The sequence below is a fragment of the Salvelinus sp. IW2-2015 genome, linkage group LG3 (assembly GCF_002910315.2).
Source record: "Salvelinus sp. IW2-2015 linkage group LG3, ASM291031v2, whole genome shotgun sequence".
Taxonomy (NCBI): Eukaryota; Metazoa; Chordata; class Actinopteri; order Salmoniformes; family Salmonidae; genus Salvelinus; species Salvelinus sp. IW2-2015.
In genome coordinates this window covers 15,197,931-15,225,920 of record NC_036840.1, presented here as the reverse complement: position 1 = coordinate 15,225,920, position 27,990 = coordinate 15,197,931, and the positions used below count along the sequence as shown (strand labels likewise).

General features: G+C 40.8%; 1 protein-coding gene across 1 annotated transcript in view; it reads right to left on the bottom strand.

The window, feature by feature from the left end:
* The window catches only part of LOC111951398 (ankyrin repeat and BTB/POZ domain-containing protein 3-A-like), a 198,736-nt gene that overhangs the window by 137,984 nt on the left and 32,762 nt on the right, over positions 1-27,990 (bottom strand). The window contains exon 2 of the mRNA XM_023969465.1: positions 1,980-2,129. Coding sequence (XP_023825233.1) covers positions 1,980-2,129 — 150 coding nt within the window. The remainder of the gene's footprint in view (positions 1-1,979; positions 2,130-27,990) is intronic.

The following is a 27,990-nucleotide window of genomic DNA, read 5'->3' as shown; positions in this document are numbered from 1 at the left end:
TTTCACATGACTGGGCAGGGGCGCAGCCATGGATGGGCCTGGGGGGGCATAGGCTCACCCACTGGCAAGCCAGGCCCACCCACCGGGGAGCCAGGCCCACCCACTGGGAAGCCAAGACCTGCAAGTCAGAATGAGTTTTTCCCCATAAAAGGGCATTATTACAGACATAAATACTCCTCAGTTTCATCAGCTGTCTGGGTGACTGGTCTCAGACGATGGCGCAGGTTAAGATGCCGGATGTGGAGGTCCTGGGCTGGCGTGGTTACACGTGGTCTGCAGTTGTGAGGCCGGTTGGATGTACTACCAACTTTCTAAAATGATGTTGGAGTGCATTGCATGTCATTCAGTGCATTGCATGCATTCTCTTATGGTAGAGAAATTAACATTCAATTCTCTGGCAACAGCTCTGGTGGACATTCCTGCAGTCACCATGCCAATTGCACGCTCCCTCAACTTGAGATATGTGGACGAATTTTGTGTAGAGTGGCTTTTTATTGTTCCCAGCACTAGGTGCACCTGTGTAATGAGCATGCTGTTTAATCAGCTTTTTAGTATGCCACAACTGTCAGGTGGATGAATTGTCTTGGCAAAGGAGAAATGTTAACTAACAGGTATGTAAACAAATTTGGCCACAACATTTGCGAGAAATAAGCTTTTTGTGCGTATGGAAAGTTTCTGCATCTTTTATTTCAGCTTAAGAAGCATTGGACCAACACTTTACATGTTGCATTTATATTTTTGTTCAGATAAGATCTATTTGAAATACGACAGAGAGAAGACAAAGGGTCAGAGGTGGTGTTCAGCCTTTCAAGTCAAGGGAAAACACCGTCAAGCCTGTGACCCTTGCATTAAGAACTAATGTATCTTTCTGTCCAACCTGTATTTTTAAGTCAAGTTTATGATTAGTTATTGATTAGATTAGGTGCCTCTCCCAAGATTTCTCCTGACATTTTGTTGGCAGCTTGGCTACTATTCTCATTGTATAACCACGATTTGTGCCGCTAAATATGCACATTTTCGAACAAACAATATATGTATTGTGTAATATGATGTTATAGGACTGTCATCTGAAGAAGTTTGAGAAGGTTAGTGAAAAAATTTATATATTTTGCTGGTTTATTCGTTATCGCTACTGTTGGCTTGAATCAATGCTGTTGTGTGGTTGGCTATTGTAGTAAGCTAATATAATGCTAAATTGTGTTTTCGCTGTAAAACACTTAAAGAATCTGAAATATTGGCTGGATTCACAAGATATTTGTCTTTCATTTGCTGTACGCTGTGTATTTTTCATAAATGTTTTATGATGAGTATTTAGGTAATTCACGTTGCTCTCTGTAGTTATTCTAGTTGCTTTGGTGAGAGTTGTGATGGTGGCTGCAATGTAAAACTATGATTTATACCTGAAATATGCACATTTTTCGAACAAAACATATGCTATACAATAAATATTTTAGACTGTCATCTGATGAAGTTGTTTCTTGGTTAGTGACTAATTATATCTTTATTTGGTCGAATTTGTGATAGCTACCTATGCAGGGAAAAAATGGTGGGAAAAATAAGTTGTGCCTTTTGCTATGGTGGTTAGCTAATAGAAATACATATTGTGTCTTCCCTGTAAAACATTAAAAACATTTAAAAATCAGAAATGATGGCTGGATTCACAAGATGTGTATCTTTCATTTGGTGTCTTGGACTTGTGATTTCATGAACATTTTATTATATGATATCCCTGTGGCTTTAGGCTAGGCTATGCTAGTCAGCTTTTTTGATGGGGGGGATCCCGGATCCGGGTTTGTGACTCGTTAGAGGTTTTAAGCACCCACCACAGGACTCATAAACAGGTGTTGGAACAGCTGTAATAACATAGTTCCCGGACAGGGTATGTCCTGGAGTTATGGATCTCTCCCATTAGAGAGAGGGAGAGGAACGACAAAGGTCTTGATTAACGTCTACTGCAATGGTAGTAAAATCAAACTTACTGAGCTCTGCGATGCTTCCCACACGGGTAGCCAGTAGGGTCTGTTCCAGGTTGCGGAGTTCGGCCTGATTGTTGGCATTGCCCTTGTCACCCTTCCCAGAGCGCTGCTGGTCCCGGTGCAGGGTCAGATTTTCCGGCAAGCTCAGCACACCTGGTGAGGGCACATGACAGAGGTTAGAGGTCAGGGGTGAGTACACAAAAAAAGGTATTGAATTGTTCTTTGTCAGGGGTGATGGTTCTTTACTGCTGTGATGGTTGTGTAGAACCATACTGTTCTTTCCCTCTCCTCCATGACATGACATGCTACACTGTTAAAACCTCTTGGAAATAGGGGGCAACCTTTTCATTTTTGGACAAAATTGTGCCCAATTTAAACGGCCTCGTACTCTGTCCTAGATCATATGATATGCATATTATTATTACTATTGGATAGAAAACACTCTGAAGTTTCTAAAACTGTTTGAAATATATCTGTGAGTAAAACAGAATTCATTTGGCAGGCAAACTTCCAAACAGGAAGTGAAAATTCTGAAATGGGTCTCTATGAAAGGCATCGCCTATTCAATTGCCTTGTATTTATGGATCTGTATGCACTTCATACGCCTTCCACTAGATGTCAACAGGCAGTAGAACGTGGAATGAAGTGTCTAGCCTTATTTGGGACCGGATGAGAGTCTTTGGAGTGAGAGGTCAGCCATATTGGCAGTATTTGGCTACACACTTGGGCATGTCATATCTTTGTCTGCAATGCGTTAGGTAGACACGAAGAAATGCTCTGTCTGGGACGTAATTGGATATATACGAGAAAAACATCCTAAAGATGGATTCTTAACTTCTTGCAACTATAGGGGGTGCTGTTCCGCATTAGCATTTTTTGGTCTCCAAATTAAACTGCCTCGTGCTKAATTCTTGATCGTACAATATGCATATTATTGTTATTATTGGATAGAAAACACTTTCTAGTTTCTATAGCCGTTGGAATTTTGTCTCTGAGTGGTACAGAACTACTTCTACCATCACTTTATCCTGACAGGGAGTTCAGGGGGATTTCAGAAATTTTTACCCCTGATCTGGGATCGGTTTTAAGGTGCAGTTTAGTAATGCTATAGAGAAACGACACTGCCTACGTCTTCTCTGGGTGTCAGTATAACGTCATCACGGTTTTGAATAGGATTTCGATTGGGCAATCAGGAGCCACTATAAGAAACACGAAAACGTAGAAGTACCGGCTCTTCGTCCTGCATGGCGTCATGCGCAAAATGGGACACATCAGACTGCCTCCTTCCAAATCGTTGTTTAGAGAGTGATATTTCTCCGGTCATGTTTTTGTCGTTATAGTTGTTAAAAACATCATAATGTAGTTAATTTGAACCGGTTTTATAGCAATTTATATCCGTTTAGTGCGATTTTGAGGGAATTTCTTTGTCGTGCACTCTGAAACTTTGGACACGTTTCGGGGTCCCGTTCGATCGTTATGTGGATATTTCGAAGGACAGAGGACATCTATCGACCAAAGAAGATTCGACCCAAGAAAGGATTCTTTGCCCAAGATTCTGATGAAGAACAGCCACAGTTAAGAACAATTTTTGATGATAAATCGTGTTTCTGTCGATAAATGTTAAACGTTTATGTCGCCATCTTGTTTGCTATAGCTTCGCTTGGCGCAACTGTATTGAAAGTAAGGAAATTAAAAAAATGTAAATCAGCGATTGCATTAAGAACTCATTTGTCTTTCGATTCCTGTCAACCCTGTATTTTTTAGTCAAGTATATGATTAGCTTTCAATTAAACTAGATCACTCTGAAAGATGACGTCAGACATTTTGAGGCTTGATTCCTCAGTATTTTCATTGTGTAACCACGGTTTTGTATGGCTAATATGCACATTTTCGAACAAACTGTATATGTATGTTTGTAAAATGATGTTACAGGAGTGTCATCGGAAGAATTCTGAGAAGGTTAGTTGAAAAAATTATATATTTTGGCGGTGATTACGTTATAGCGCTCTTTGGCTGGAATCGATGCTCTGGTAACGTTTTCACATGTGGTATGCTAACTTATCGATTTATTGTGTTTTCGCTGTAAAACGCTTTGAAATCTGAAATATTGTCTGGAATCACAAGATCTGGGTCTTTCCATTGCTATGCTTTTGTCTATTCTTATGAAATGTTTTATTAAGAGTAAATGGTCATACACGTTGCTCTCTATAGTAATTCTAGTCGTCTTGTGATGGTCGGTGCAATTGTAAACTGTGATTTCTACCTGAAATATGCACTTTTTTCTAACAAAACCTATCCTATACCATAAATATGTTATCAGACTGTCATCTGAAGAGGTTTTTTCTTGGTTAGTGGCTATCAATATCTTAGTTTAGCCGAATTGGTGATAGCACTGAAGTAGTAAGAAATGATGGAGTTAGAAAAGTGGTGTATTTTGCTAACGTGTTTAGCTAATAGATTTACATATTTTGTCTTCCCTGTAAAACATTTTAAAAATCTGAAATGGTGGTCTTATTCACAAGATCTGTATCTTTCATCTGGTGTCTTGGACTTGTGATTTAATGATATTTAGATGCTACTATCTTTCTTGTGAAGCTATGCTAGCTATGCTAATCAGTGTGTGGGGGGGGTGGGGGGTGATCCCGGACCCGGGGTAGAGGCTCGTTAGAGGTTAACTGAGTTTGACCAGTTTATTCGACTTTTATTATCACTTTTTGAATTTTCTCGTTCATGCGTCAAATCTTCATGGACACGTGAGCTACACATGCTAGCCAAAGTTGCTAATTCGACAGAAGAAATGGACATTCTAAAACAAAACAACAATTTATTGTGGAACTAGGATTTCCTGGCACTGCATTCTGATGAAAGTTCATCAAAGGTAAGGGAATATTTTGATGTTATTTCGTATTTTTTGTTGACTCTGTTGACTCCAACATGGCGGAGAATGGCTGAGCGCTGTCTCAGATTATTGCATGCTGTGCTTTTTACTAAAGTAATTTTTAAATCTAACACGCGGTTGCATTAAGAACCAGTGTATTTTTAATTATATGTACAACATGTATTTTTTCAGCAAAGTTTATGATGAGTTTTTCTGTTAGATTACGTGGCTGTCAAAATTTCTCCGGACATTTTGGTGCCATTTGTGACCATGGCGGCAATGTAAAACCACGATTTGTAGCTATAAATATGCAAATTTTCGAACAAAACATAAATGTATTGTATAACATGATGTCATAAGACTGTCATCTGATGAAGTTGTTCAAAGGTTGGTGATTAATTTTATCTATATTTGTGGGTTTGTGAAAGCTATCTTTACGGTGAAAAAATGGCGTTTGTGTTTGGGCTATTGTGGTGAGCTAACATAAATATATGTTGTGTTTTCGTTGTAAAACATTTTAAAATCGGACATGTTGGCTGGATTCACAAGATGTTATCTTTAATTATGTGTACAACATGTAGTTTTCATAAAAGTTTTATGATGAGTATTTCTGTATTTCACGTTGCTCTCTGTAATTATTCTGGCTGTTTTGGTGCCATTTGTGACCATGGCGGCAATGTAAAACCACGATTTGTAGCTATAAATATGCACATTTCGAACAAAAACATAAATGTATTGTATAACATGATGTCATAAGACTGTCATCTGATGAAGTTGTTCAAAGGTTAGTGATTCATTTTATCTCTCTTTGCTGGGTTTTGTGAAAGCTATCTTTACGGTGAAAAAATGGCGTTGTGTTTTGGGCTATTGTGGTGAGCTAACATAAATATATGTTGTGTTTTCGCTGTAACACATTTTAAAAATCGGACATGTTGGCTGGATTCACAAGATGTTTATCTTTCATTTGCTGTATTGGACTTGTGATTTCATGAAATTATATTATATTCCCTGTGGCGCTAGGCTAGGCTATGCTAGTCAGCTTTTCTGATGAGAATGATCCCGGATCCGGGATGGGTGGTCCGAAGAGGTTTAAAGTGGTAGATGGTTATGTTGTCAATGGTTGAGCAGCTCTTTCAACACTGAGTTCTACAATCTTTGTAAGAGCATGTGTATTTGTAGAGAGCTGCACTGGATGAGCTGCACTGGGCGAGAAGACCAATTGCTAATGCCTTGTAGCCACAGGAGAAGAAAGAGCCACAGGGAAGGTTGGATCACCTGATGGGAGGGAGAAAGATCAAACCAGACTGTGTGCTTTACTATAAATCGCAATATGGTGGCAGTGGATAAGGCAGCCATGCACTCGGAAAACCACCAAGTGGTGTAAGAAGATATTTTTCCATCTGATCGACACTGCTGTCCTCAATGGCCACATAGTTCACTGCCAGCTAAAAAGTGAGATGATTACTGAACACGGGTTTTTGTTATTGGACATAAAGTTCACATACAAATCAAATATAGTTCCATTATGCAATTATACTGACAATCTCACCCACCTCCCCACTCCTTCATCCTCAAGGGTTAGGGTTAGCCTAAATGCTAAATAATTCAAATTCTAGCCATGACCAGTGCAGCTTCAAAGTATACAACACAAGCCAATACTTATTTGATGCCATTAGCATTGTTTTACAGAACTAATGAAAATATGTAGCTACATAAGCACAATTGAGTATAACACCATAAAGGGTATGTGGTTGCATCACGTGTCTGCGGTTATGAAGGCATATACACAGAATACATTATGCTTCACACATAAATATGGTGTTACAGTAGAAATTACACATCATGATACAGGCACTTACTTTGATAGGAACGCACAGAGCAATTATTAGTAAGGAAAACAATGTTTATTTATTAGGGATCACCAATAGCTGCTCCCAATGCAGCAGCTACTCTTCCTGGGGTCCAAACACATTATGGCACTACATTACACAAAACAAAATGTATGATACCACTATACAACAATATTACAATGTACGTGTGTGTAGAGTGCGTGTGCATATGCGTGTGTCTGCACCTTTGTGTATGTCTCTTCACAGTCCCCATTGCTCGATATGGTGTATTTTTGCAAGTATATTAATTTTTTGATGTATTTCCATTGCTTGCATCAGTTACCTGATGTGGAATATAGTTCCATGTAGTCATGGCTCTATGTAGTGCCGTGCGCCAGAGTCTGTTCCGGACTTGGGGATTGTGAAGAGACCTCTGGTGGCATGTCTTGTGGGGTAGGCATGGGTGTCCGAGCTATGTGCTAGTAGTTTAATCCTTGTGTAATTTTTGGGTCTGTGGGACCCATTTTCAATGTTTACTAAAAGAAAAATTATACAATTAATACTTTTTTCAACGTGAGACTCATTGGCCGAGGCTCATTTTCAGTGAAGAACATGTAAAAGAACACATTTGCATTGAGTTCACACTTTGCACCACCCTAAATATATATATTACGTATGTGGTGTTCAGGTCCACTGGACCCAAGGGTAATAAAAGTGTGCGCGTGTGTGTGAAAACAAGTAAAAATTAAACAAAAAGGTTTGCTGTGTCTTCACTCCCTTTTCCTCCTCCCTGTGCCTGCTGATTCAACATAGCACCAAGAACATGTCTGTGTCCCGCATAATTACCCTTTGTAGTGTTTGAAACTACACAATGCTCTTTCGGGAACCTGCACAATATTATTACAATAGATTATTTCCATACATTGTAAAAATATATATTTTCCCACACTCTACCTCAGCCGGGTGCAAATTGGGGGAGGGACACAACACATACAGATGAAGTCAGAAGTTTACATACACTTAGGTTGGAGTCATTAAAATTCGTTTTTCAAACACTCCACAAATATATTGTTAAAAAACTATAGTCCTGGCAAGTCGGTTAGGACATCTACTTTGTGCATGACACAAGTCATTTTTCCAACAATTGTGTACAGACAGATTATTTCACTTATAATTATTTCACTGTATCAAAATTCCAGTGGGTCAGAAGTTTACATACGCTAAATTGACTGTGCCTTTAAACACCTTGAAAAATTCCAGAAAATTATGTCATGGCTTTAGAAGTTTCTGATAGGCTAATTTACATAATTTGAGTCAATTGGAGGTGTACCTGTGGATGTATTTCAAGTCCTACCTTCAAACTCAGTGCCTCTTTGCTTGACATCATAGGAAAATCAAAAGAAATCAGCCAAGACCACAGAGAAAAATTATAGTGCTCCACAAGTGTGGTTCATCCTTGGGAGCAATTTCCAAACGCCTGAAGGTACCACGTTCATCTGCACAAAGAATAGTACGCAAGTATAAACCATGGGACCACCATGGGACCACACAGCCGTCATACCACTCAGGAAGGAGTCGTGTTCTGTCTCCTAGAGATGAACGTACTTTGGTGCAAAAAGTGCAAATCAATCCCAGAACAACAGCAAAGGACCCTGTGAAGATGCTGGAGGAAACAGGTACAAAAGTATCTATATCCACAGTAAAATGAGTGCTATATCGACATAACCTGAAAGGTTGCTCAGCAAGGAAGAAACCACTGCTCCAAAACCGCCATAAAAAAGCCAGACTATGATTTGCAACTTGGACAAAGATCGTACTTTTTGGAGAAATGTCTTCTGGTCTGATGAAACAAAAATAGAACTGTTCGGCCATAATGACCATTGTTGTGTTCGGAGGAAAAAGGGGGAGGCTTGCAAGCTGAAGAACACCATCCCAACTGTGATACACGGAGGTGGCAGCATCATGTTGTGGGGGTGCTTTGCTTTTGGAGGGACTGGTGCACTTCACAAAATAGATTTCATCATGAGGTAGGAAAATTATGACGATATATTGAAGCAACATCTCAAGACATCAGTCAGGAAGTTGAAGCTTGGTCGCAGATGGGTCTTCCAAATGGACAGGGACACAAGCATCCTTCCAAAGTTGTGGCAAAATGGCTTAAGGACAACCAAGTCAAGGTATTGGAGTGGCCATCACAAAGCTCTGACCTCAATCCCATAGAAAATTTGTGGGCAGAACTGAAAAAGTGTGTGTGAGCAAGGAGGCCTACAAACCTAACTCAGTTACAGCAGCTCTGTCAGGAGGAATGGGCCAAAATTCACCCAACTTATTGTAGGACGCTTACGGAAGTCTACCCAAAACGTTTAAACCCAAGTTTAACAATTTAAAGGCAATGCTACCAAATACTAATTTAGTGTATGTAAACTTCTGACCCACTGAGAATGTGATGAAATTAATAAAAGCTGAAATAAATTGTTCTCTCTACTATTATTCTGACATGTCACATTCTTAAAATAAAGTGGTGATCCTAACTGACCAAAGACAGGGAATTTTTATTAGGATTAAATGTCAGTAATGGTGAAAATCGAAGTTTAAATGTATTTGGCTAAGGTGTATGTAAACTTCAGACAATGTGGGACAAGTGGGTGGACCGCCTTCCCCTAAATATCTTTGCATGTGTGACTCCTTACCACAATCAATGAGTATGGCAAAAATAGTCTCTGCTCAGAGGGCCTTAGAAATAATTTTTGCAGAGAGAGAAGGAGCGTCTTCCACTTTGGAAGATGAAGAATTTTCAGAATATGAGGATCATGTCTCTGTCAATTTAGAGTTGGACAGTGAGTTGGAAGAAGAGGATGAGATTGACCGTCAGCCAAAACCAGGACCAGCCAGTCAGCAACCAGCTCATCAGCAGCCTGCAGAAGGAGAAATATGGATGTCAAAAAATTGTGAAATGGAATGGTCTTCTTGTCCAAGGATTGACTGCCAATGTGATAAGGATGCAACCAGGGCCGACACGGATGGCAGTTACTCATGTTCAGGACATAGTCTTCTTTTGAACTGTTCATCCCAGACACCATCCAGAAAATCATTATGGACTGCACTAATTTGGAGGGAAGGTGTGTTTTTGGAGAGAGATGGAAGGAGACTCATTTACATGCATACTCTTGTGTTCTTAGCCTTGCTGGTGTTTTCAGATCCCTGTGGAATGCGGAAACTGGTAGAGAACTTTTATGTGCAACAATTTCTCTGGAAAACTACCACATTATTTCCAGGATTATCCGCTTCCGTAACCGAGACAGCACACTAGCTCGGTGGCAGAGAGACAAGCTAGCTGCAGTCAGATCAATGTGGGACAAGTGGGTAGACCGCCTTCACTATTTTACAAACCTGGGCCCAACGTTACTTTTGATGAGCAGCTTATGCCATTTAGGGGCCGCTGGCCCAGTACATACCGTCTAAACCTGCAAAATATGGAATCAAGATCTGGGCTCCCTCTGCTGTTTAATCATATGGGTGGAACTTGCAAGTGTATAAAGGGAAGTCTGATAGAGGAGACCCTGAGAAGAAACAAGGGATGCGGGTTGTCCTGGACGTGACACAGGGACTCCGTGGCCACAACATCACATGCAATAACGTTTGGTTTTACTTCGCACAAGCTGGGACAGGAGCTCCTCAAGAGGAAGCTGACGATGGTAAGAACAGTACAAAAAAACAAGCCAGAGCTCTCACTTCAGCTGTTGAATCCACGGAACAGGCCTGTCAATTCCTCAAAGTTTGTGTTTCATGACTGACACATCCTATGTGCTAAAGAAAGGCAAAAATGTGGTACTCATGAGTATGCTGAATAGGGATGGGAGAATATGTGGCCAGGAACATCAAAAAACTGAAATCATAATGGATTACAATGCCACAAAAGGAGGGGTGGACAATTTAGACAAGCTGGTGACTGGCAACAGCTGCAAAAGAAGAACCCTATGCTGGCCACTTGTGATATTCTTCAATATCTTGGACATCTCGGTGTACAACACGTTTGTCATATGGATGGCATTGAACCCAGATTGGAACAGAGGGAAGCTACAGAGGAGATGGCTCTTTCTCGAGCTGCTGGGCAAGACATTGGTAGGACCTCAAATCCAGATGAGGCAACATACCCCAAGGACCCCAGCTTCTGCAGCCATCATGAGGAGGATGCTTGTGCCCCATCCGCCCGACCCACAGAACCAACAACTCCAATACCGGATGTAAGTGTGAGTGATGTTGTTGCATGTGTGTCTGACTCCCCTAACTTGGCCTGCTGAAACTATATATGTGAGTGAGTGAGATGTTAGTAAATGTTCATTCTAGATTGCAGCCGGTAGCAACAAGAAGAAACGCTGCGATGTGTGTGGACCCAAGAAGGACAGGAAGACACAGTACACATGCATCAAGTGTAGGAAATACATTTGCAACACACACAGTAAAACTCTGTCCCACCGGCCTTAATGTGTGTTCAATGGGGCTCATTTATCATTTCCATAAAATACTGAATGTAAAATTTGTCCTTCAATTTGTTCATTTCAAAGCAATAAACATCAATAGTGATGAAAACCTTGTTTCATTTATATTTGTTCAAGATGAATATGATTTATTCCACCCATGTCTTGATTAAAATTGATTTTGTGTTTACAAAAAAATCACATTATCAAAAAAACAAATAGGGCTATTATTGATAAATGTGATCTAGCAGAGGTAAATGGCAAATATTAACCATTTAAAAATATACATATATTTACCCAGAACAAATTCTTATTTACAATGACAGCCTTGTTCAGGGGCAGAAAGACAGATTTTTACCTTGCCAGCTCGGGGATTTGATCCACCATCCTTTCAGTTGCTGGCCCCACGCTCTAACCACTAGGCTGCCTACCTGCTCCCCCATCTATGCTGTCTATATTGCTTCTAATTGATATGAGTCAACATAAGTATTTTTACGTCATTGTTATGGCTGTATTGTTTTAAAAACCCAATAATGTTGTGGGTCCATCAGACCCGCGAACATTGGGTGAATAACAACAACATGAACACCACACAAGGGTTAAACAGACAGTTCGGTACATTCAGCTTGTCAACACTTCTTACAAAAACAAGTAGTGTTGACATCAATCTTTTCCACTCTGAGCCATGAGAGATTGACATACATATCATTAATGTTAGCTCTCCGTGCTGCCTTTTTCTGAGCCTCCTAATTGTCCCTAGAATTTCTAAGCAAACAGCTGGAGGCAGGGCTTTCTCCTATAGATCTCCATTTTTATGGAATAGTCTGCCTACCCATGTGAGAGACGCAGACTCGGTCTCAACCTTTAAGTCTTTACTGAAGACTTATCTCTTCAGTAGGTCATATGATTGAGTGTAGTCTGGCCCAGGAGTGTGAAGGTGAACGGAAAGGCTCTGGAGCAACGAACGCCCTTGCTGTCTCTGCCGGCCGGTTCCCCTCTCTTCACTGGGATTCTCTGCCTCTAACCCTATTACAGGGGCTGAGTCACTGGCTTACTGGTGCTCTTTCATGCCGTCCCTAGGAGGGGTGCGTCACTTGAGTGGGTTGAGTTACTGACGTGATCTTCCTGTCTGGGTTGGCGCCCCCCCTTGGTTTGTGCTGTGGTGGAGATCTTTGTGGGCTATACTCGGCCTTGTCTCAGGATGGTAAGTTGGTGGTTGAAGATATCCCTCGATGTGGTGTGGGCTGTGCTTTGGCAAAGTGGGTGGGGTTATATCCTTCCTGTTTGGCCCTGTCCGGGGTATCATCGGATGGGCCACAGTGTCTCCTGACCCCTCCTGTCTCAGCATCCAGTATTTATGCTGCAGTAGTTTATGTGTCGGGGGGCTAGGGTCAGTTGGTTATATCTGGAGTACTTCTCCTGTCTTATCCGGTGTCCTGTGTGAATTTAAGTATGCTCTCTCTAATTCTCTCTTCTCTTCTTGGAGGACCTGAGCCCTAGGACCATGCGTCAGGACTACCGGGCATGATGACTCCTTGCTGTCCCCAGTGACCTGGCCTTGCTGCTGTTCCAGTTTCAACTGTTCTGCCTGCGGCTATGGAACCCTGCCTGTCCACCAGACATGCTACCTGTCCCAGACCTGCTGTTTTCAACTCTCTAGAGACCGCAGGAGCGGTAGAGATACTCTTAATGATTGGCTATGAAAGCCAACTGACATTTACTCCTGATTATTATTTGACCATGCTGGTCATTTATGAACATTTGACACTCTTGGCCATGTTATAATCTCCACCCGGCACAGCCAGAAGAGGACTGGCCACCCCTCATAGCCTGGTTCCTCTCGAGGTTTCTTCCTAGGTTTTGTCCTTTCTAGGGAGTTTTCTAGCCACCGTCCTTCTACACCTGCATTGCTTGCTGTTTGGGGTTTTAGGCTGGTTTCTGTACAGGACTTCGAGATATTAGCTGATGTACGAAGGGCTATAGAAATACTGATTTGATTTGAATAATCAATTCCATAAATTTGTCAAGTGCACGTCTGGTTGATCCTCTTATCTACACCCACGACCAACAAATATTGTTTACCTTAAAATACCTTGAGAATACAGGGGGTGCTATTTTCGCATTAGCATAATTTGCTCTACAGTTCTGCCTCTTATTCAATTATTGCTCTTACTATATGCATATAAATAATACCATTGGAAAGAAAACAATCTCTAGTTTCTAAAACCGTTTCAATTTTGTCTCTGAGTGATACAGAAGTCATTTCACAGCACTTTCCATGACCAAGAACATAAAATCAAGATGTGTTATGCTGGCTTCAAAGCTCTGCCTATATATGGTCGTGCCCCCTATGACCAGAAACACACTTCATTCGCCTTCCTCTGGTTGTCAAGAGGACGTCAGAGGAGAAATTCTTTGTTTATCTGGGACTGACGTGAAATAGGACCCATTCTTTGGCGTGACCGACAACTTCCGGTTTACTGAATCGCTCGAATTTGAGCTGCGATTGTGTACTGTTTGCTGGCGTTATGTATGAAAACTATCTCCGTGTCGAATTTTGTTTGATACATGTGACCATATCATCGTAATGTATGTTTTTTCAATATAGTTTAATCAGATTATTTGAATTTTTCCGGGAGTTTTGCGGTGTTCCGTTGTCGGATTGTATTACGTTTGAGAAATCCGTGCCACTCGACCGGTACCTGTGCTAAATGGAGTGGGAAAGGAACATTTCTGAACGGAACCAACGACTCATCTTGACAAAGGACACTTTGATCAACATTCTGATGAAAGATCAGCCATAGTAGACCCAATTTACGATGTTATCATTATCTGTTTTGCATGTGAACTTGCCGTGGGCGCCCAGCCGAATCTGCCTGTATAGCTATGCTAATTAGCGCTACAATTGTTTTCGTTATAAAACATTTAATAAATCTGAAATATTGTTTGGATTCACCAGATGTTGGGCTTTCAATATCTGTACGCTGTGTATTTTTTTGAAATGTTTTAAAATGAGTAATTAGTTATATGACGTTGGTCTCTGTAATTGTTCTGGCTTGGTCGGCACCTTTTCAGATTGCAGCTGCAATGTAGAACTGTGATTTATCCTGAAAATGCACATAAAAAAAAAAAAACTATGCTATACCATAAATATGTTATCAGACTGTCATCTTATGAAGTTGTTTCTTGGTTAGTGGCTATATATATTTTTATTTAGTCGAATTAGTGATAGCTACTGACGCAGGAAAAAGCTGTTGGGAGTAAAAATATCGTGTCCTTTGCTAACGTGGTTAGCTATAGATTTACATATTGTTTTTCCCTGTAAAACATTTTAAAAATCTGAAATGGTGGCTTTATTCACAAGACCTGTATCTTTCATCTGGTGTCTTYGACTTGTGATTTAATGATATTTAGATGCTACAAGTTACTTGTGACGCTATGCTAGCTATGCTACTCAGTGGGGTGGGGGGTGGGGGGTGCTACCGGATCAGGGTTGGTGACTCGTGAGAAGTTAACAACATTTACCTTACCTTAACTACAAAAGATATTGTATGACCTCGTATACACTATATTAGGCCCAGCCTTTGACCTTTTATTTTCCTAGATATAGCTACTATATTGTGATCACTACATCTGAAGGATAGGGATACAGTAGTATAGCATTAGTACAGATGTGATCAATACATGTTGATTTTCATTCCTGTGCTGTTTATAACTTTCCTGGTAGGTTGACCTGCACCAGGTTGCAGGCACTGGTTACAGTTTTTAGCTTTTTCTTGAGTGGGCAACTTGATGAAAGCCAGTCTATTTAAATCACCCAGATAATATACCTCTGTTGATATCACATACATTATCAGGCATTTTACCCATGTTATCCAGATACTGACTGTTAGCACTTGGTGGTCTATAGCAGCTTCCCACAATGGGCTTTATGTGAGGCAGATGAACCTGTAGCCATATATATGATATTTCAACAGTATTTAACATGAGATCCTCTCTAAGCTTTACAGGAATGTGGTTCTAAATATAAAACAGCAACACCTCCACCATTGGCAGTCCTGTCTTTTCTATAGATGTTATAACCATATACTGCTACCACTGTATCAAAGGTATTATCTAAGTGAGTTTCAGAGAGAGTCAGAATATGAATGTAATCCATTACAAGCCAATTCTTAATTTTATGAACCTTATTTCTTAAGCTACAAATGTTAACGTGAGCAATTTTTTGCACTTTTCTGGGATTCCTGATTGTTTTCATTGCTTTACTGGGAAGCTTAGCAGAAGTAGATATGCTCATGTTATTTATGTTAGTGCAGGGTGAGCTGCACAGAGTGGATTTCCTACTAGGTCACACCACCTCAGTGCTAAGAGTATAACCCGGGTTCATAGGCACATGATTACTGTATAGAATAGCTGTAGGATCAGCAGAGGCATTCAGGGCAGTTAGAGGGACATCAATTAGGTTACTTACATTGTGTCTACCAACGCTGCTGGTATAATGTACATTTTCTGAAGAATTATGATAACTCAGCGACACAATGATAGAGATTAATTTAGCTGGGCTTGGGTCGTTGATAAGTCAGTCTCAACATAGCCTTATAACGCTGTGAAAGGATACAGGAAGCAACATTATTAATGTGGATCCCATCCTACTTATAAAATGGTTTGTTTCCAAAAGGGATTGAAATTGTCAACAGAAGTTACACCCATTGAGCTGCGATCCTATAATCCTCGGCAAGCAAACTTGGAAGTCCAAGTGATCCAGTTTTCCCAAAACAAAGCGTAGTAGATACAGCTCCTACAGCGCCGGAACTGTTCATTTACTTCTCCAGACAGAGGTCTCCATTGAAAAACTAATCTGGGACTAACTTTGTTAGCTTGATGGCTATCAGCTTAGCTAGCCAGATAACCTTATCGGCTCTGTCAAGCAGAATTCCGGAACAAGAAATAGCGGTCCTAGCAATTTGCTAATGTTAACTGCTTTGCAGAATCCATGCAAAACAAGTAAAGTACTTATATTTAAAACGAGTGTTTCCGGCTTACAGTGTTCAGCAGTTCACTCTGATGACATCATGAAGACAATGCGGGCACCAACTGGAAAATGCTATAGTGGGACACTATAGGTTAGTGAACATTACAGAGATCAGACACAGTAAGTTACTTTGAACGTTACAATAACTACTTGCAGCAACTGTATTTATGTAAATTATTGAAAAATCAACATGAACCTGGTGAATGGTAGAATGGCGCCGGAAGGGATGGCTGCTGTTTTACGGGCTCCTAATCAACTGTGCTATTTAAAAAAAAATTGCGATGTTTAACTTTTTTTGAATGTAATTATTTTATTAGTTTTTTCTTTCGTTTATTTAGTAAATATTTCCGTAACTCTTTCTTGAACTGCATTGTTGGTTAAGGGCTCCCGAGTGGCACAGCGGTCTAAGACACCGCATCTCAGTGCATCTATGACTCGAGTGTTAATTGCTAAATTGTAATTACTTCGCCACTATGGCCTATTTATTGCCTTATCTCCTTACTTCATTTGCACACACTGTATACAGATTTTTCTATTGTGTTATTGACTGTATGTTTGTTTATCCCATGTGTAACTCTGTGTTGTTGTTTTTGTCACACTGCTTTGCTTCATCTTGGCCAGGTCGCAGTTGTAAATGAGAACTTAAATAAAGGTGAAATAAAAAAGAGGCGTCACTACAGTCCCTGGTTTGAATCCAGGCTGTATCACATCTGGCAGTGATTGGGAGTCCATTAGGGCAGTGCACAATTGGACTAGCGTCGTCTGGGTTTGGCAGGGGTAGGCCGTCATTGTAAATAAGAATTTGTTCTTAACTGACTTGCCTAGTTAAATAAAGGTTTAAAACAAGGGCTTGTAAGTAAACATTTCATGGTGAGATCTACACCTGTTGTATTCGGCGCATGTGACAAATAAAGTTTGATACAGTGCAGCTTTTGATTGTCACAAGTACTTACAATTGATTGTATAACAGGGATTGGACAAATTAGGTGCTCAACCCTCAACAACATAATGATAAAAACGCTTAGACTGGTTCTTCACTTCCACTAGTGGTTGGCACATATACAACACATTTTGAACCATGCCCCAAAATATGCTTATGAGCGGTGCCTGCACATTACCCCCACCTATACAGAGTGTCCGCGAGGGAATGTACAGTGCATTCGGAAAGTATTCAGACCCCTTGACTTTATCCACATTGTTACATTAGAGTCTAAAATTGATGAAGAGAAAAACAATTCAGAAAATACCGCACAATGTCAAAGCAAAAACAGGTTTTTAGAAATGTTTGCAAATGTATTAAACATAAAAAACAGATACCTTATTTAGATAAGTTGTCACGCCCTGACCTGAGAGAGCCTTTTTATGTCTATATTTGATTTGGTCAGGGTGTGATTTGGGGTGGGCATTCTATGTTTGGTTTTTCTATGATTTTGTATTTCTATGTTTTGACCGGGTATGGTTCTCAATCAGGGACAGCTGTCTATCGTTGTCTCTGATTGGGAACCATACTTAGGTAGCCCTTTTCCCTCCTTTCTTTGTGGGAGGTTAACTTTATTATTATTATATGCATATAATACAAGATTTGGATAGAAACACTCCAAAGTTTCTAAAACTGTTAAAATAATGTCTGTGAGTATAACAGAACTGAAATAGCAGGCAAAAACCTGAGGAAAATCCATCCAGGAAGTGGCATTATTTTGAAATGGCTGTTTTTCCAATGAAAGCCTATACACCATTTAAAGGGATAGTTCCCAGATTCCATTCCCTATGGCTTCCACTAGTTGTGAACAGTCTTTAGACATTGTTTCAGGCTTTTATTCTGAAAAATGAGGGAGAATGACAACTTTGGGATGTCCCCAGAGCTGTTTGCCACGCGCGACCGAGAGTGTGCCTTTCTTGTTTTTCTTTTATATTGACGACGCTATTGTCCGGTTGAAATATGATCTATTATTTAGGCTGAAAACAACCTGAGGATTGATTATAAACATCGTTTGAATTTAGTACAATTTGGAATTTTCGTCTGCCTGTTGTGACCGCATGAGCCATTGGATTACTGAACAAAACGCGCCAACAAATGGAGGTTTTTGGATATAAAGAGGGACTTTATCGAACAAAATGAACATTTATTGTGTAACTGGGAGTCTTGTGAGTGCAACCATACGAAGATCATCAAAGGTAAGTGATTAATTGTATTGCTATTTCTGACTTTCTGACTAATATACTTGGCTGGTAACTGTATGTATTGTTTTGTGTGCTGGGCGCTGTCCTCAGATAATCGCATGGTTTGCTTTTGCCATAAAGCCTTTTTGAAATCTGATATGGCTGCTGGATTAACAACAAGTTAACTTCTTGCAGAGGGAGGAGGTGTTTAGTCCCAGGATCCTTAGCTTAGTAATGAGCTTTGAGGGCACTATGGTGACTACAGTCAATGAATAGGATTCTCACATAGGTGTTCCTTTTGTCCAGGTGGGAAAGGGCAGTGTTGAGAGCAATAGAGATTGCATCATCTGTGAATCTGTTGGGGCGGTATGCAAATTGGAGTGGGTCTGGGGTAATGGTGTTGATGTGAGCCATGACCAGCCTTTCAAAACACTTCATGGCTACAGACGTGAGTGCTATGGGTCAGTAGTCATTTAGGCAGGTTGTCTTAGTGTTCTTGGGCACAGGGACTATGGTCGTCTGCTTGAAACATGTTGGTATTACAGACTCAGACGGGGAAAGGATGAAAATGTCAGTGAAGACACTTGCCAGTTGATCAGCTCATGCTCGGATTACACGTCCTGATAATCCATCTGGCCATGCTGCCTTGTGAATGTTGACCTGTTTAAATGTCGTACTCACGTGGCTACAGAGAGCGTGATCACACAGTCGTCCGGAACAGCTGATCCTCTTGTGCAAGTTTCAGTGTTACTTGCCTCGAAGCGAGCATAGAAGTAATTTAGGTTGTCTGGCAGGCTCAAATCACTGCTCGCAGCTCTGCTTCCCTTTGTAGTCTGTAATAAGCCCTGCCACATCCGACCCGTCAGAGCCGGTGTGGTTGTTTCGATCTTAGTCCTGTAATGACCCTTTGCCTGTTGTTTCGTCGGAGGGCATAGCGGGATTTCTTATAAGCTTCCGGGTTAGAGTCCCGCTCCTTGAAAGCCACAACTCTAACCTTTAGCTCAGTGTGAATGTTGCCTGTAATCCATGGCTTCTGGTTGGGGTATGTACGTACGGTCACTGTGGGGACGATGTCATCGATGCACTTATTGATGAAGCCAGTGACTGATGTGGTGTACTCCTCTATGCCATCGGAAGAATCCCAGAACATATTCCAGTCTGTGCTAGCAAAACAGTCCTGCAGCTTAGCATCAGCGTCATCTGACCATTTTCTTATTGACCGAGTCACTGGTACTTCCTGCTATAGTTTTTGATTATAAGCAGGCATCAGGAGGATAGAATTATGGTCAGATTTGCCAAATGGAGAGCAAGGGAGAGCATTGTACGCATCTCTGTGTGTGGAGAAAGGTGGTCTAGAGTTTCTTTCCCCCTCTGGTTGCACATTTAACATGCTGGTAGAAATGAGGTAAAACAGATTAAAGTTTCCCTGCATTAAAGTCCCTGGCCACTAGGATCCATCTAGGATCCATCCGCCTCTGGTTGAGTGTTTTCCTGTTTGCTTATGGCCGTATACAGCTAATTGAGTGCGGTTTTAGTGCCAGTATCGTTTTTTGGTGGTAAATAGACAGCTATGAAGAATACAGATGAAAACTCTTGGTAAATATTGTGGTCTACAGCTTATCATGAGATACTCTACCTCAGGCGAGCAAATCTTGAGACTACCTTAGATTTCGTGCACCAGCTGTTGTTTTCAAATTTACATAGACCCCCTCTCCTTGTCTTTCCAGAGGCCGCTGTACTATACTGCCGAAAAAGCTTATATCCCGCCAGCTTTAGGTTATTCATGATGTCGTTCAGCCACGACTTAGTGAAACATAAGATATTACAGTTAATGTCCCGTTGGTAGGATATACGTGATCGTAGTTTGTCTATTTTATTTTCCATTGATTGTACATTGGCTAATAGGACTGACGTTAAGGGGAGACTATCCGCTCAACCTCAGATCCTTACAAGGCACCCAGACCTTCGCCCCCTGATATCTGTGTCTCTTTCTCCTGCGAATGACGAGGAAGAGGGCCTAGTCAGGCATCTGAAGTGAATCCTTCCCGTCCAACTTTTTAAAGAAAAAGTATTCCTCCGGTACGTTAAACATTTGTTCCAGAGACATTTGCATTTTGAGCTTTGTGGAAAGCGAGACAAGCTGTAATAAATGCTGTTTTTATTGACCTTGGCACATAGCTGTAATGTTGTTGTGGTGACTTCCTTATTGGAGCAGATTTTGTTGTGACACTTTGCTGCACCCCACAGTTGAGCACGTTCTGCCTTTGGCAGATGCTGGCCTCACACCCACACGCAGGGGCGGATGGCTGACTCAGACCTTTCATGAGCACTGACAAGGCGGGGGGCGCTCTGACCTCGGGCGCCAGCTGCTGGTGTCGGCAACAACATCTTGTGACTGCAGAAACACACAGGCAGGCATGCCACTACACGAGCACGCACATGCACACACACACACACACACCCTTGTTTCAGGCTGGGTTTCCAAGAACAATGAACAGTGCCAAGAACCAATGGGACATTGACACCAGCCTGGAGTGCACGGGCCTACACTTACAACGACCAGTCAGGAGCACGAACTACCAGAATCTACCTACGTCATTCACTGTATAGAATGCACTGCACACCATGTTTCGTGGCTCTCTTCTGCTAGTTCCCTCTGAGCTAAATGAACGAGTCCCCCGTGCACGCTTTGCAAGATATCTTTACCTCTGAATAAACTGCCTTTACTATATACCGATCCACCCTGTCCAGCGTCTTGACTTGGTCTCCCTTCTCTAGTAACGAGTCATCAACAAAGCTCAAGTTTTTCATTATAAAGGTCCCTGCATCTTCACCAAAACCTTGCCCACTGAATAACCACAGTTGTTTCAAACCTAGGATTACATTCTGTTGATTTCATGGACTGTATTGAAAAGACCAGCCATAGATATATTAGATACAGTGCCTTCAGAAAGTATTCACACCCGTTGACTTTTTCAACCCCCAAAAAATTGTGTTACAGCCTGAATTTAAAATGGATTACATAGCGATTTTGTGTCGCTGGCCTACACACAATACCCCATAATGTCAGTGTTTTTTTTATTAATTAAAAATGAAAAGCTGAAATGTCTTGAGTGAATAAGTATTCAACCCCTTTCTTACGGCAAGCCTAAATAAGTTCAGGAGTAAATATTTGCTTAATAACTTCATCGGGACAGGGGGCAGCATTTCCACTTTGAACGAATTGCGTACCCAAATGGAATTTCCTCCTACTCTGCCCCAGAAGGTAATACATGCATATTATTATTAGTATTGTATAGAACACTCTGAAGTTTCTAAAACTGTTTGAATTATGTCTGTAAGTATAACATAACTCATTTGGCAGACAAAAACCTGAGAAGATATCCAAACAGGAAGTGAGAACTCGATTTTCAAAACAGTGCCAAATAATACCCATTATAGTTATGGATGAGCAAACACTTCCTAGGGCTTCCACTAGATGTCAACGTCTTTAGATTTTGGTTATATGATTCTACTATAAAGGAGGGGCTCATAGGAGCTATTTTACTGAGTGGTCTTCAGAAATTCTCAGTCTCATTTTGCGCGCTCACGAGAGAGAGTGCTCTCGTTCCAATGCTCTTTCTTCAGACAATGAAATTCTCCGGTTGGATCCTTATTGATGATTAATGTTAAACACATCCTAAATATGGATTGCATACATCATTTGACTTGTTTCTACGACCTGTAATGGAACTTTTTGAGTTTTTTTCTGGAGGGATTGCTCGTGCGTCATGAAAATGGATTACTGGGCTGAACATGCTAACAACAAGTGGCTAAATGATGGGCTTTATGGAACTTTATGGAACAAATCAGTCATTTATTGTCGAACTGGGAATCCTGGGAGTACCTTCTGATGAAGTTATTCGAAGGTAAGTGCATATTTATACTGTTTTTGTAGCTTCTGTTGACGCCAAAATGGCGACTATTTCTTTGGCTGGATTGTGCTCTGAGCACCGTTCTCAGATTATTCTTTTTCCGTAAAGTTCATTTTGAAATCTGACACAGCGGTTGTTGCATAGAGGATAAGTTTATCTTTAATTCTGTGAATAACACTTGCATCTTTTATCAATGTTTATTATGAGTATTTCTGCAAAATCACCGGATGTTTTGGAATCAAAACATCACTGCACGTAACGCGCCAATGTAAACTGAGATTTTTTTTATATATATATATGCACATTATCGAACAAAACATAAATGTATTGTGTAACATGATGTCATATGACTCATCTGATGAAGATGATCAAAGGTTAGTGATTAATTTTATCTCTATTTGTGGGTTTTGTGAAAGCTATCTTTGCTGTGAAAAAAAGTCTGTGCTTTTTTGGATTTGGTGGTGAGCTAACATAAATATATGTTGTGTTTTCGCTGTAAAACATTTTAAAAATCGGACATGTTGGCTGGATTCACAAGATATTTATCTTTCACTTGCTGTATTGGACTTGTTAATGTGTGAAAGTTAAATATTTAAAAAATATATGTTTGAATTTCGCGCGCTGCCTTTTCAGTGGAATGTTTTGGGTGTTCCGCTAGCCTAGCGGAACCCCTGGGCGAGAAAGGTTAACCTCCTATACCGGGACAGTTGAGCTAACATGCATTAATGTGATTTGCATGACAGTTGTAAGTAACAAACTTTCCAGGACATAGACATGTCTTATATGACAAACTGTGTAAACGGCTAAAAATCAAGCTAGGCTTCCTCTATAGAAACAGGACATGTTTGTCCTCTACAAATAGAAGACAAATTGTACAAGCTACTTATGTCTGTTATAGATTATGGGGATATTATCTACATGCATGCCACGGCATCCACACTTAAATCGCTCGATGCTACTTATCATTGCATACATACAGTGGGGCAAAAAAGTATTTAGTCAGTCACCAATTGTGCAAGTTCTCCCACTTAAAAAGATGAGAGAGGCCTGTAATTTTCATCATAGGTACACTTCAACCATGACAGACAAAATTAGAAAAAAATCCAGAAAATCACATTGTAGGATTCTTTATGAATTTATTTGCAAATTATGGTYGAAAATAACAAACAAGCAAGATTTCTGGCTCTCACAGACCTGTAACTTCTTCTTTAAGAGGCTCCTCTGTCGCTCCACTCGTTACCTGTATTAATGGCACCTGTTTGAACTTGTTATCGTATAAAAGACACCTGTCCACAACCTCAAACAGTCACACTCCAAACTCCACTATGGCCAAGACCAAAGAGCTGTCAAAGGACACCAGAAACAAAATTGGAGACCTGCACCAGGCTGGGAAGACTGAATCTGCAATAGGTAAGCAGCTTGGTTTGAAGAAATCAACTGTGGGAGCAATTATTAGGAAATGGAAGACATACAAGACCACTGATAATCTCCCTCGATCTGGGGCTCCACGCAAGATCTCACCCCGTGGGGTCAAAATGATCACAAGAACGGTGAGCAAAAATCCCAGACCTAGTGAATGACCTGCAGAGAGCTGGGACCAAAGTAACAAAGCCTACCATCAGTAACACACTACGCCGCCAGGGACTCAAATCTCTGCAGTGCCAGACATGTCCCCCTGCTTAAGCCAGTACATGTCCAGGCCCGTCTGAAGTTTGCTAGAGAGCATTTGGATGATCCAGAAGAAGATTGGGAGAATGTCATATGGTCAGATGAAACCAGCATATAACTTTTTGGTAAAAACTCAACTCGTCGTGTTTGGGGACAAAGAATGCTGAGTTGCATCCAAAGAACACCATACCTACTGTGAAGCATGGGGTGAAAACAATAATGCTTTGGGGCTGTTTTTCTGCAAAGGGACCAGGACGACTGATCCGTGTAAAGGAAAGAATGAATGGGGCCATGTATCGTGAGATTTTGAGTGAAAAGCTCCTTCTATCAGCAAGAGCATTGAAGATTAAACGTGGCTGGGTCTTTCAGCATGACAATGAGCCCAAACACACCGCCCGGGCAACGAAGGAGTGGCTTCGTAAGAAGCATTTCAAGGTCCTGGAGTGACCTAGCCAGTCTCCAGATCTCAACCCCATAGAAAATCTTTAGAGGGAGTTGAAAGTCCGTGTTGCCCGGCAACAGCCCCAAAATATCACTGCTCTAGAGGAGATCTGCATGGAGGAATGGGCCAAAATACCAGCAACAGTGTGTGAAAACCTTGTGAAGACTTACAGAAAACATTTGACCTCTGTCATTGCCAACAAAGGGTATATAACAAAGTATTGAGACAAACTTTTGTTATTGACCAAATACCGGTTCCAACTTGCGCAACGTGACTACAAATATCTCAAAAGTTACCTGTAAGCTTTGTCCAATAATTTCAAACTACGTTTGTAATACAACTTTATGTATTTTTTAACGTAAATAATCAATAAAATTGAAGACGGGGTGATCTGTGTTCAATACCGGAAGCAAACAATTTGTAGCATGCTTTCTTGTCACGCGCCTCTAACAAACAGTACACTTCACTGGAGCCTTATTCTGAACATGGCTACTTCATTTCTCAAAAGAAAAACCTCAACCAATTTCTAAAGACTGTTGACATCCAGTGGAAGCGATAGGAACTGCAGGAAGGTCCCTTAGAAATCTGGATTCCCAATGAAACCTCATTGAAAAGAGAGTGACCTCAAAAAAGATATCTGAATGGTTTGTCCTCGGGGTTTTGCCTGCCAAATAAGTTATGTTATAGTCACAGACATGATTCAAACAGTTTTAGAAACGTCAGAGTGTTTTCTATCCAATACTAATAATAATATGCATATATTAGCATCTGGGACTGAGTAGGAGGCAGTTTAGTCTGTGCACGCTTTTCATCCAAACGTGAAAATGCTGCCCCCTATCCTAGAGAAGTTAATTGAAATGCATTCCAGGTGACTACCTCATGAAGCTGGTTGAGAGGCACACTCTTGGCAGTCATCAAGGCAAAGGGTAGCTACTTTGAAGGATATCAAATCTATTTTGATTTAACACTTTTTTGGTTACTACATTATTCCAATGCCTGGTGTGGCAACTGCACCGCCCGCATACGCAAGGCTCTTCAGAGGGCGGTGCGGTCTGCCCAACACATCACCAGGGGCAAACTACCTGCCCTCCAGAACATCTACAGCACCTGATTTCACAGGAAGGCCAAAAAGATCATCAATGACAAAAGTTTGGACACCTACTCATTCCAGGGTTCTCTTTTTTTAAACTATTTTCTACATTGTAGAATAATAGTGAAGACATCAACTATGAAATAACATATGGAATCATGTAGTAACGAAAAATCTATTTTGAGATTCTTCAAATTAGCCACTCTTTACCTTGATGACAGCTTTGCACATGCTTGGCATTCTCTCAACCAGCTTCGTGAGGTAGTCACCTGGAATGTATTTCAATTAACAGGTGTGCCTTCTTAAAAGTTAATTTGTGGAATTTCTTGTTAAATTACGAGCCTAGTTGGTTTAGCCATGGAAAAAGCGGAACCTAACCATGATTGGCTGAGATGAGTTTGGATTGGTCTGCCATGTATCAGACTTCTGTCTATAACGTGCTGCTCAGTATGTGTAGGTAATTATTTTCTAATGCTTTTTTAAAGATATCACAAAGAACTGCAAAAGTGTTGCTAATGCTCTCCACTTTCTGGAGGACTCTGAAAAGGAATGAATCAGACGATAAGGAAATTCCTTAGTTAGGTTATAAAAAATAATTGATCCAGATATTGTAGTCTTCTGAAATGGTGACAAACAGTGTTGTCCCAAGAATTTGACCTGGTATTTAAATTAGTGGAATGCCCGGTGGAAGCACAGTATGATAGATAAGGAGATGGAGACAATTCGGGCATTTGATGCAAATTTGCTGAGGGAATCAAAAAGAGAACACACAGGCAGTTGTATAAAACACCTGTCTCCGGAGTACATCTTCAAACTAAGGTCAACCATGGCATCCGTGACAGAGGGAGAAGCTTTCATCCATGTATACTGGTAAGAGTAGCTTGCTACATTTTCAGATATTATACTTTCAAATTTTGTGATTCGTTTTCATTACAAGTTAAGACATGAAGGTCAGTCAATTTGGAAAATTAAGAACGTTGAACGTTTCTTCAAGTGCAGTCGCAAAAACCATCATGATGAAACTGGCTCTCATGAGAACTGCCACTGGAAAGGAAGACCCAGTGTTACCTCTGCTGCAGAGGATAAGTTCATTAGAGTTTCCAGCCACAGAGATTGCAGCCCAAATAAATGCAACAGAGTTCAAGTAAGACACATCTCAACATCAACTGTTCAGAGGAGACTGCATGAACCATACCTTCTTGGTCAAATTACTGCAACGAAACCAATACTGAAGGACACCTATAAGAAGAGACTCGCTTGGGCCAAAAAACACGAGCAATGGGCATTAGACCGGTGGAAATCTGTCCTTTGGTCTGATGAGTCCAAATTTGACATTTTTGTTTCCAACTGCCGTGTCTTTGTGAGCCGCAGGGTAGGTGAACGGATGATCTTCGCATGTGTGGTCCCACCGTGAAGCATGGAGGAGGTGCTTTGCTGGTGACACTGTCTGTGATTTTTTTAGAATTCAAGGCACACAACCAGCATGACTACCACAGCATTCTGCAGCAATACGCCATCCCATCTGGTTTGCGCTTGGTGGGACTATCATTTGTTTTGCAACATGACAATGACCCAACACACCTCCAGGCTGTGAAATAGCTATTTGACCAAGGAGAATGATGGAATGCTGCATCAGATGACCTGGCCACCACAATCACCCAACCTCAACCCAATTGAGATGGTTTGGGATGAGTTGGACCGCAGAGTGAAGGAAGACGGTAGGTATAGGGCGGTGCACAATTGGACCAGCGTCGTCCGGGTTAGGCCGGAGTAAGCCCTCATTGGAAAATAAGAATGTGTTCTTAACTGACTTGCCTAGTTAAATAAAGGTTAGAATAAAAAAAAGCAGCCAACAAGTGCTCAGTGTGTGGGAACTCCTTCAAGATTATTGGAAAAGTATTCCAGGTGAAGCTGGTTGAGGGAATGCCAAGAGTGTGCAAAGCTGTCAAGGAAAATGGTGGCTACTTTGAAGAATCTCATATTTTGATTTGTTTAACACTTTTTTAGTTACTACATAATACTTGTGTTTTTTCATGATTTGGATGTCTTTCACTACTGTTCTACAATGTAGAAAATAAAGAAAAACCATGGAATGTGTAGGTGTCCAAACTTTTTACTGGTACTGTACYTCAATTCACTCAAAAAGGCAAGGCAGTGCCAAATTGGAAAATATGCAAATAAGGTTGAGTAAATTCTCAAGTTGATTTGTATGTTCACTCAACCTAAAAATTGAGGAAACTCACAATCCTATTACGTTTGGTTGCTTTACAATAGTATGTTGAATCAACTTCAATGCTATTGCACCTGGTTGCCTTACAATTGAATTAACATGTTTTTTTTTGTTTTTTTTACAGTGACTATTTGACTTTGGCTTTGTCTGTTTACAGTTCTGATACACGCACAAACACTTCTAGATATTCACAGAGAAGGTGAGAGCAAGGTCAAGCCATACATTATACAGGCAGTACATTTTGCAGTGTATAAAGTCCTTAGAGGATTGATCAAGTCCATATGGATGGTGTC